General features: G+C 34.7%; 3 protein-coding genes across 3 annotated transcripts in view; 1 reads left to right on the top strand and 2 right to left on the bottom strand.

Moving 5' to 3' along the window:
- The window catches only part of LOC123871441 (flotillin-2), a 229410-nt gene that overhangs the window by 187129 nt on the left and 31241 nt on the right, over positions 1–11040 (top strand). The gene's annotated exons all lie outside the window — the stretch shown is intronic.
- Positions 4528–7204, bottom strand: LOC123871435 (glucose dehydrogenase [FAD, quinone]-like). Its single transcript, XM_045915243.1, has 3 exons — positions 6864–7204; positions 6496–6629; positions 4528–6242 (listed from the first exon to the last, which is right to left on the bottom strand). The coding sequence occupies exons 1-3, from the start codon at positions 7033–7035 to the stop codon at positions 4719–4721; spliced, it is 1830 nt and encodes a 609-aa protein (XP_045771199.1). The 5' UTR covers positions 7036–7204; the 3' UTR covers positions 4528–4718.
- Positions 7345–10646, bottom strand: LOC123871427 (glucose dehydrogenase [FAD, quinone]-like). Its single transcript, XM_045915230.1, has 3 exons — positions 9045–10646; positions 8640–8873; positions 7345–8529 (listed from the first exon to the last, which is right to left on the bottom strand). The coding sequence occupies exons 1-3, from the start codon at positions 10569–10571 to the stop codon at positions 7720–7722; spliced, it is 2571 nt and encodes an 856-aa protein (XP_045771186.1). The 5' UTR covers positions 10572–10646; the 3' UTR covers positions 7345–7719.

Genomic DNA, 11040 nt, shown 5'->3' with positions numbered 1-11040 from the left:
TATTTAAAAATTTAAATTTACACAAATAGGTATAAGTTTGCTTGTTTAATGTTGTGGCTATTTCTGTTGTACGCAATCTCTAGTCTAAACTAAACTTAATTGACATAATAATGGTATCCTATTCCGCAAGGAACGTTATAAAACGGATAACGATATATCTAGGCCTGCCACTGTAGTTTAGTTTAAAGATACAGAGTTAGTCACAATATTATTATAAATCCTGAAAATTCAGACTTAAAAGAATTAGAATAGAGTTTCTGTTCACACTTAACAGGGCTCTCTCCGTCACTTGCTTCATACAATCGTAGATCCAATTTCATTTGAATATTAAGCAACCAAAGTCCATGAAATTTTGCAGACATATTCTAGAAACTAATATCTGTGTCTGTGGTGTTTTAGATTTTTATAAAAATATGTAGTTTTAAAATTACAGGAACTCAAAGATTTGTATGTAAATTTTTAAGACCTCGTAACTTTGAAACCGAATATTTTAACAGAAATCTGGAAAACCACAGACATAGATATTAGTTTCTAGAATATGTCTGCAAAATTTCATGGACTTTGGTTGCTTAATATTCAAATGAAATTGGAACTACGTTTGTATGAAGCGAGTGACGGAGAGACCCCTCTTAAATAATTCGACTTTGCGTGTGTATTTCATTTTACAAACTAAAAGTGGAATGTTCAAGATTGGTATTTGTACCTAGTTTTGTGCTCGCGTCAACAGATGTCTGATAAAAGAAGGATGTGAAGTGATGCCATAGACTTTTCCGTTCTAGATTCTTATGTGCATGGTGTAAATAGTAAGTAGGTTTAATACGTCCGAACTTACGATAAGAAAGGGTGTCCGCCATGTTACGACGTCATAATTAGAAATATATTTAATTATCAAGGACAGAGCCTTATATAATATTGTACAATAACAAAATTATTTTTAAGTAAAGTAGATACTTTCCTTGCAAACCGTAATTTCAGTAATTTTGAAGTCACAGTTAACAGATAAAGGACAATATTGCTGTTCCCATAGTTCAGACACATTATGAAACGTTGCAACCACAAAATTATCACACTTTACAAAAGGAAACGGAAGCAACGTTAACCAATAATATGCATTTTACCTGTCTCGGTTCAAGTTTCCCAATGTAAGGTTACTCCAACAGAAATATTTGATCTTTACTCTTCGACTCTTTTGTGTTTTGACCGCGTTGTGAAATTACACACTCGGTTAATTGAAAAAGTGAAGATGAAATACCTAACCCAGTCTCATTGGTATTGTGTAAAGCTATAAATACAAGTGTAAATTAAAAACCAGGTGGTTGAAAAGTCATCCTGTAGGTATCTAAGTATAATAATATTACAAGTGTAAATTAAAAATTTTCAACACCCCCGACAAGTGAAGGTTACAGTAACTAGAAAAGAGCTGATAACTTTCGAACGGCTGAACCACTTTTCTTGAATTATAGCTAGCTAAGAACACTCTCGATCATAGCTTTCAAACAAAAAAAACTAAATTAAAATCGGTTCATTAGTTTAGGAGCTACGATGCCACAGACAGATACACACATACACAGGTCAAACTTATAACACCCCGTGGGTCGGGGGTTAAAAATGAAAAGTAATGTTTCGTCTTGTGCAAAGCTGTAAATAATAATATAATTTATCTATCTAAACTTTCTATCTGTTCGTTTTAAGAAATTTTATTCGTGCTTTCATCAATAGATTGTGTGGCTCTCAGACCAAATTCATACATGACCTACGCAAATCATTATGTGTCAACTAGAATTTCAATTTTTAGGGGCTTGTTAACCAATCAATAGGTCAAAATGTTACATTCAGCGTACGTGCGCCGATACGCATAAACGTTTCTTTCCCTCGCCAGACATGGATGGTGTCGCAACGGCATAATAGCACCGTTTGCCTTGAGGGATCTTTGCCACATAAGACTTGAATTTTTAGATCTACCTATACAAATAAATAAAATTGAAGTGTCTGTTTGTAATGTTAAAATAACAGCTTTTACAAAATGCATATGAAAGTAGGTAGGAAACCTCTGTCTGTCTGTTTGCTCTTTTGTCTCCGAAACGGCTGGACCGATTGACGGGATTTTACTGGCAAATAACTGATGTTATAAAAAGTAAAGCTTAGACTACTTTTACGTTAGAAAACATTATGGTGCCGCGAAAAAATTAAAACCCCTGACATCCGGATTTAAAAAAAATCTAATCCACGCGGATGAATTTGCGAGGATCAGTAAGTTAATGAATTTGTAATTATTGGCTAATTTTTTTATACGCGCCGACCGCGCGGACCGATTAAAACAAAGCTATCGAAGATTCATAATAAAGACAGTCCCGTGCTAAGGTATGGCCTGAAATGAATACAGGTAAAGTCGAGGATAAAAACTATAGTTGAGATACGTTATAGCTTTATGGGTTTTGTGGTAAAGTTTAACAGATAAATTAACCATCGTAGTAGATAGATATGGTTTAATGGGAACTCTAAAACTGCCTAGTACTAGGTATAACTAGGTATAATTTATCGATGATACGTCGTAAAGTATTGTAGGACCTATACAAAATAGGTAATAGTGTGGCGGTCTTACATAATTGTTTACTTTGTTTGCATACGTCCAGCGAGTAAGTGCGTCCAGGAAGAGTGTTGCTGTATTGTGCAATGCATGCATTGTGTTGTACGTCACCAATTTGTTATTCATCTTCATTTGGATTGTGTTGTAATGGTGCAAGTTTCAAGTAAGCCCGTCGACTCGCCAAGTGGATCAGGCTCTTAGGCTTTATCGTTCGTCTTCGTCGTTTATAAAGGGTTAGGATTCCAACAATTATTTCCAATGACTTCTTATAGGTTTTAGAAAACAGATTTCTACTACACCACAGTAAGCATTATTGTTGCATATTTTAGAATGCTCCACCGCGATTCACATTTGCTTTGAGTGAATCAAAACCCGTTCAAGTGCGAGTCGGACTCGCATGCGAAGAGTTCCGTACCATCGTGCGATATAACCACAAATTCATGGTTTTTGGATTTTTTCCTTTACTTGTGCTATAAGACCTACCTACCTGCCAAATTTCATGATTCTAGGTCAACGAAAGTACCCTATAGGTTTTCTTGAGAGACACGACAGACGGACAGACAGACAGTCAGACAACAAAGAGATCCTATAAGGGTTCCGTTTTTCTTTGAGCTACGGAACCCCAAAAATGTGACCTATGTAGTTATACTATCTGCTAGACAACAATAACAAATCGAATCAGCTTACTTTGCAAGCAGTTAAACTGCTGCTCGATTTTAGCATTTTAATATTTTTTATTTATTTGCCGTAATAATGAATTCATTTTTATCTTAACAGTTCTGTCTCTACCTTAACAGATGTTTGTGGGAGGTCATTATTAAACAACATTACCTAACTTGTATTCATTAATAATTAATCAATAGCATTTAATTAGTTGGTACTTTGGCATCTCTGACAATAGAAATCTTTCAAAATCAATGACTCTGACGGTGTCAAGCAAGACGATCTGCGCGCCATTACTGCATGCCTGACTGCATACTGACTGCACGTGGACTGTGCAGCCAGTCGGCAGTTGCGATGCTGTTAAATACCATCTGCAATAAAACTGCTTCCCAACTGCAATTTTACAGCTGCAATCTAACTGCCGTCAACCTGTATAGACCCTTATAACTATATGACAAGACTTTTGATTCGTTGCCTAGACGTAAGGCCTCTGTACACTCGGGGCCAATGCACTAATGTTATTAATAAGGACACTGCACGTCGGCGTATGTCCGAGCTGTATTGGTGACAAAATACATCAAGTGATCCTGTAAGTGTACAGTGTTCATGTTTTAGCCAGCCTTTCGCATTTGCCTAATAAGTTGGGCTTTGATGTCGTGATTCTTTTCAGAGTAGGTAACTATAACCACCTTTTGAAGTTACCTTAGCAAAATCCTTCATGCAAAACCACCAAAATTCTCCAGAATAGTTGGAAAAAATTGTGTCAAATCGGCATACGTTACTAGTTTCCTAATGTTGATACGTTGTTTCATTATGCGAAAGCGAAGCTATGTGTTTCGTCACGCATCTCGAAACCGCGTCAAGGCCAACCCTTGTCCGTTATGTAACATATAATCATCCATCTCTCGATATTTTCTATGAACCCAGTTAAAATTTCTTTAAAATTTTAATTTGGATTTTTACAAAAAAAAATGTAAGTAGTATTTTTGTTTTATTTTAAAAAATCGGACCAGCCTAATCATCTATTAATTTTTTTATTCATTTATGTTCTTGTATAATACATAGTAATTAGAAAGAAATTTAAAATGGCCAACATATTGTACATATCGGAAATAGTTGAAATACATAGAATCTTATTGGCAGGAAAGGCATTCCGATTGCCGAACCAGTGCAGTGGAAGATAGATCCTTTTCGACGATTTAAAAGCACTTGTTTATTTGAGTAAAAAATCTTTTTATTTCTAAATTGAACAATAACAATACAAAAAAATGGGAAAGTAGTGATTAATACTTTAATTACTTAAAAAACCTTCAATGTATGTAAATTAACAAGTTTAAAATCTAAGATGAATAAGAAACATTAAATTATACAGTTCTCAGATTACATGCAATTTTAATTGGATACAAAAGAGATAAACAGAAACCTTTAAATTGATATTGTGAAGGTATTATCATCACAGTAGTAATGCTTACAATTCATCTTTGTTCTTTTCATATTGCTCCTTAATAATATCAACAGCCTTTTGAGCAATTGCCAAAGTTGCCGCCATAGTATTACCTCTTGGTATAATAGGCATGATACTTGCATCCACTACCCTTAGATTAATCGTACCGTGAACAAGCAAACTGCTGTCTACTACAGAAGAATCATCGTCTCGGGGACCCATTTTTGCTGTCCCGACTGGATGGTATATTGTTGTAGCCATGTGTCTTATATAACACTCCCAATATGCATCAGTATCAAAGGAATACGTACTGCAGTTTTGTATTTCAACATTCAGTAATTCAATTCCCAGTGCCCTAAAAGTCGTAGTTCCCTCCAATTTATAAACAAAATGAATCGCTTTTATAAGGGAAACTAAATCGTCAGGATTCTGAATATAATTAGCTTTTATTACAGGTTGTGATAAATCAGATTTTTCAAGAAATATCTCTCCTCTAGACTTCGGGTTTAATAATGTAGGGTAAATACCCAGCATGTCGTGTTCGTAATTCAATGCTTGAATTACTTGTATCATTTCATCACTGTAGCCAACACCCTCGAGGTAAGGTTTTAACACAAAATTGTCATTCTTGGTAAAGTATGTGTAATGAAATTGCATGTTAGGGTAGTCAGAAATATTATTGGTGTTAATGAAGCCCATATAGTCAGTTAACCCGATAGTGGAGAAAGGTCCTGTTCTGGTCAACATGTACTGAAGTAGAAGCATGTTTATTAGCTCACGTGATAGTTCTTTGTTGATATTTGTTTTAAAAAATAAAGGAAAAAATAAATGATCTTGTAAGTTTTTTCCTACTGGAAGATTTAAAATAGGGTCAATGTTCATTAATTCGAGATGTTCTCTTGGGCCTATTCCAGATAACATAAGCAATTGCGGTGTCCCAATCGACCCAGCTGCTAAAATTACTTCTCTACTAGCAGTGATTACCTTAATAATCCCAGTTTTATGTCTTATATGTACACCAACCGCCTGTTTTGTTTTCTGATTAAGTATCACTTTTTCAACTTTAGTATTTTTCATAACTATTAAATTGTGAGCGTTTTTGAAATAGGCTTTAGCAGTGTTCATACGTTTACCATTTTGCGTTAGTAAACGGGTTTTTTTAGTTCCGATTATCGCTTCATGGTTGTCGTAATTATAAGCAGTAAATCCTAATTCCTTCCATGCATTGTCAAGAATTTTATACCATTCGTTTTCATATCCAGGGAATTCACTATCAGTAATATTGAATAGTTCCTCTTGCTTCTCAAAATATTTTGCCAAATTATTGTAACTCCATCCCGGATTCCCTGATTTCTCCCAATCAGAGTAATCTTTGGGATGACCCCTGATATAAATCATGGCATTTATTGAACTCGATCCACCAAGACCTTTTCCTTTACTCCATATGCAGCTAGTGTTTCTAAATCCCAAACAGCTATTTCCATCTGGGTGTGTTTTATAAGACCAGTCGTTACTTGAATTTTGGTTTAGGAATAAAAATGCTGGGATCTAAAATAGAAAAGAATTGTGTCATAAACATCGATGTATATGGATGGGCCCTTCGAAAATAAAAAACGCGCTCAAAAAGTCAAGAGAAATTGCAAAAGTCTCTTGACTTTGTCAATGACGATGACGTAAGATTCAAGCGTATTTTTGCGGACGGAATTGTATGGGAAAGGCTAATCCATAATATACATCGATGGTCATAAATATTCTTGGATACCTATTCAGTAGAATTCTTCTACAAACATGATATTCTCACCTCAGCATCTATACCAGGGTCGTCACCTGCTTCTATAAGTAATACTGACCAAGAAGGATAGATATTAGATAAGCGGCTGGCAACTAATGATCCAGCAGTTCCTGCTCCAACTACTATAATGTCATATGATATACCTAAAACAATATTGAATTACTTACTTATATTTTGTCAATTTATTTAATTAATGCTAATATACTTAATAATAAAACCCTATTCATACTAAGTTATCCAACTTCTCTCTTCTTATAGTACTTACTTTAAATAAGAGTCTATATGACTTAGAATTACCCTTAGATAAGAAATACACGTTGGTGAAGTCGTGGGCAAAAAAACTACCATTGATTTATGTCGGCTAAGATTATACTTACTGGATCCTTTTTCGATTACTTCTTCAGCACTATCCCGAGGCCAGCGGTAGTCATCCAAGATACTGCATTGGGCTGCAACGACTGCAGTCACTGCTTTGAGAAACAGGTCACCAGTCATACCAGCAAACGGCATTGGACATGTCGATGATATGTATGATTCTAGCCCTTGCATATTTCTTTTTGTTTTTGGGTAATTTAAACTAGGAATTTTTTAATTTTATTGGATTGACACAATTTAGTAAACCAAGACGTGCAGTCAGAGTTCTAATGTTCTTTGAATTGTGATGTACACATGACTTATGAGATAAATGTTTCGACTCAGTGATTCGCTAGATCTTATAAAATTGTTATTCGATATCGTCTTACATAGATAATACTCATATTAATGATACTTTAACCAGTGATATGCAATAAAACACAAAATTTTATTAGCAGTATATTATTATTATTAAAAATACATTTATGATTATCTTTACGTATTTAGAAATCAATTATGGTAATAATGATTGCATCGAAACATGAATGAATTATTGTAAAAAATTAACGTTTTCTAAGAATTAAAGCTTAGTTCAATGCAATTACGTTGAAAGATAATAAGTTCTAAAATTACGTAAATTATAATTATACTATTATAATAAATAATTGTCCTAATCTTACTTAATATTATGTTAAAGTTTGGACGTTTGTTATTCCTTCACGCTGACATGATTGAATCGATTAGGAATAGAAATTAGATAGCTTATATCCTGAATATATAGGCTACATTTTAGGCCGTGAAATCAAATAGTTTCCACGGGACTTTCGAACACATAAATCCAGACGGACAAAGTTGTAGGCATAATCTAGTTGGTAATAATTATATGTCTATTTCATATTTTACCCCATTGTAATATAACCAAAGCCTACAATCTCTGTTTTCGTTTAGAATTGATCTATCGTTTAAATAAACACTATTTAATTGCTGTTTCTTTTCAGTTAATCTGTTTTGATTAATTCTTTCAGGATTCAGTTCTTCGTTGAATTGTTTTTCTTTGGTTGCATGTCTGTCATTTAGTTTTAAATGCACATACGATGGTTTAGATAACTGATTGAAAATATTCTGTTTTTGATGTAGTAAGTTCTTGGCGTGTGATTCTTGTGCTCTATTTTTATGCTGGCTATATGGATACGGTCTAAATCTCGCAGCGTCATTATTATGGTAACTATGACTTAAAAATTTATTTAATGTTGGCGTATGATAACTTTTCGCTGGTCTAGTAATATTTGTAGTATATAAAAATAATTTTTCATGATCAAAACTTCTATTTTTATAGTTTTCTTTTCTTTTATCCGATAGGTTTGTTTCTTGTTTTGATTTATTGAATTTGTGAGCAACATCTTTCGATAAATATGGAAACAGTTTTGTAACTTCTGTGAAAATATCTGGCTTTGTCGTGAGTTCTGCCGTATTTCTGTATTGCATATAATTTAGATTAGTCGCATCTATAGGTTTCACGAGTGGTTGATCGTGATATTTTGAAAAATAATTTGAAGCAGCAGCCCAATCATTTTTAATCATATCTGATGCCTTTTCAGCAATCATTATAATCGGTGCATTAGTATTACCGTTGACTATTGTCGGCATGATGCTGCCGTCGATTACTCTTAAATTCTGTATACCGTATACCTGAAATAAAAATAAAAATCCATTAATTCGTTTCCTCATACAATTCTGCTCGTATATTATTGTAATATGAAACTTTGGTTTAAAAATATTAAACAAAAAAAAAACCTTACCCGCAATCTAGGATCGACAACTGCATCATAATTATTGTTCGCTGGTCCCATAGCACAGGTACCTACGGGATGGTAAATAGTCAACGAGTGATGGCGAGCTTGACACTCCAGATGTTCGTCAGACATGAGGTCATGTTCTGCACAACCAGGGTTGCGGTTAGGATTTGGTCTGGCATTTAATCCTTTTAGAGCGGGCTGGTCTAACAAGCTCTGAGCAATTCTGGCGCCGTCTATCTAAAAATTAATTTTGTTTTTTGTTGATATTGCATAATACTTATTCTACTTCTTAATGTATATTGAAACCTGAATATATTATAATGAGATAACCTATTAAACTACTCGTATTACGAGGAGAACATTCATGTTTTTCTCAGCATATCGGCTTCGTTGTTTTGATTTACTTACCATTCTTAGCATATCGTCCGGATGTGAATAGTAATTTGGATAAATAAGCGGGGGTGAATAAGGATTTGCATCCCGTAGTTTAATATATCCTCGGCTTTTAGGTCGTAGAAGTAATGGCACAATGGAAAATGAGGGTTGATATAAAATATCTTCATACAGCTCGGCATATGTTTCATCTGTAAGACCATTAGCACGCTTTCCAAATATACCTCCGTCCATATTATCAGCAGTAGGTGCTATAAATAGCTGAATATCAGGATAATCCTCAGCAGGGTCTTGATATTTTGAGTTAACAAAAGCCATCGCTTCAGCTTCCATCATACTGTACAACGGTCCGTTCTTATTAAGTGCAAAGTCGATAATACTAGCAACAGACATAATAGTATTTAAATCAAAACTGTAGTCTGAACCGTTAGTATATGGGTTGTCAAATAAAAACGAATGACCACCCATAGCTATGTGATCCTGCAAATTTTTACCAACACCAGGTAGATGGCTTACAGGAAATATACCGAGTTCCTTTAGTTGTTCACTATCACCAACACCGGATAGCATTAGCAGTTGCGGAGACTGAATAGCTCCCGCTGATAAAATAACTTCTTTTATGGATTTAACTATCTTTGATTTTCCATGTTTCATGAACTTTATCCCGTACGCCTTTTTGTATTCATCTATTAAAACTTTTTCTACTAGTGAATGTACGCTTACATGAAGATTACGTCGTTTCGATGCAGATCGAAGATAACCTTTTGCCGTACTACACCGAAGTCCATCAAGAACAGTAGCATGTGATCTTGTAAATCCAGTCTGGAATTTGCCATTTACGTCAACTATACTGAATCCAAGTTGCTGACCAGCTTCTAAAATTTTATTTGTTATTGGTTGCTCGAATTTAAAATACTCTATAGATATGGGACCTCCGGTTGAGTGATATGGGTCGGATCGATATTCAGGAATACGCATATCTTCTGCTTTAAGAAAGTATTTTAAGATATCTTTGTAACCCCAACCTTCATTACCCAAACTTTCCCAACCGTCATAATCTTTTTTGTTTCCACGTACGTAAAGCATCGCATTTAAAGCACTCGATCCACCTAAAACTTTACCTCGCGGCCATTTACATCTGTTATCTATCATGCTTAAACAATAATCACTGCTAGGTTCTGTCACAAACTGCCAGTCTATTGAAGACGTTTGTAGAGTAGGGAACAATATTGGCAAATCGGATAGCACATTTTCATCCTGGCCTGCCTCAACTAGTAGAATATTCCAGTCCGGATTTTCCGACAGCCGACTGGCCACTACTGCTCCCGCGGAACCAGCGCCGATTACAATGAAGTCGTAATAATCATACAATTCGTCAAGTGGATGATCTCGGACACGATTTTCCGCATCTTCAATATCAGGCCTGTAGAGATGAATTACCATGCGTAACAGTATCAGTGATCCAAGTCCTGGCAGAAGTCCGAATAAGATCCTTGTATTTGAAATGATAGGTTTGAAGGAAAATGACCCATGCGTTGCCATACTAAAATAATGCACTTATGGCAGAATCCGGTATCACACACACCTCAATCACAACTAATGAATGCAATCCCAATTTCGCTAACTCAGCAAATATTTTATAGTTTACATACATCGTCACGTTATGTTTGTTGTTCACAGAGTAATGTCAAATACATAGTTTGAGTATAATAAAATACTTTTAAATATAGCTTGCCAGCTGATCCGGCCGGCTTCGCTTGGGTGTAATTTGATATACCTATATAGTTTAACTAACTAATAGTCTGTGTTACTTCTAGATAAAGAAGATTTCTACCTTGTTAGACCGTTTTACCGTAGTTTTTTCTACCGTGTTATTAAAATCGGTCTAGTTTCAGATTACAAACAAACAAATCTTTCCTCTTTATAATATTAGTGTACATATAGATTAATATTACCAATAAGTGTTATATACGAATAACCGGTATTTAACTAATAAATGTATGAGAATAAA

The sequence above is a fragment of the Maniola jurtina genome, chromosome 13 (genome assembly GCF_905333055.1).
Source record: "Maniola jurtina chromosome 13, ilManJurt1.1, whole genome shotgun sequence".
NCBI lineage: Eukaryota > Metazoa > Arthropoda > Insecta > Lepidoptera > Nymphalidae > Maniola > Maniola jurtina.
The sequence above is the reverse complement of the archived record's forward strand: the minus strand, read 5'-3'. Positions and strand labels throughout refer to the sequence as shown.

Coding starts and splice junctions, on each gene's coding strand:
- LOC123871427 (XM_045915230.1), bottom strand. CDS start 10,571: ATGGCAACGCATGGGTCATTTTCCTTCAAACCTATCATTTCAAATACA. Junction 8,874..9,044: donor CGGACGATATGCTAAGAATG/GTAAGTAAATCA, acceptor ATTAATTTTTAG/ATAGACGGCGCCAGAATTGC. Junction 8,530..8,639: donor TTGTCGATCCTAGATTGCGG/GTAAGGTTTTTT, acceptor TTTTTATTTCAG/GTATACGGTATACAGAATTT.
- LOC123871435 (XM_045915243.1), bottom strand. CDS start 7,035: ATGCAAGGGCTAGAATCATACATATCATCGACATGTCCAATGCCGTTT. Junction 6,630..6,863: donor AGTAATCGAAAAAGGATCCA/GTAAGTATAATC, acceptor ATATTGTTTTAG/GTATATCATATGACATTATA. Junction 6,243..6,495: donor ACCCTGGTATAGATGCTGAG/GTGAGAATATCA, acceptor TTTCTATTTTAG/ATCCCAGCATTTTTATTCCT.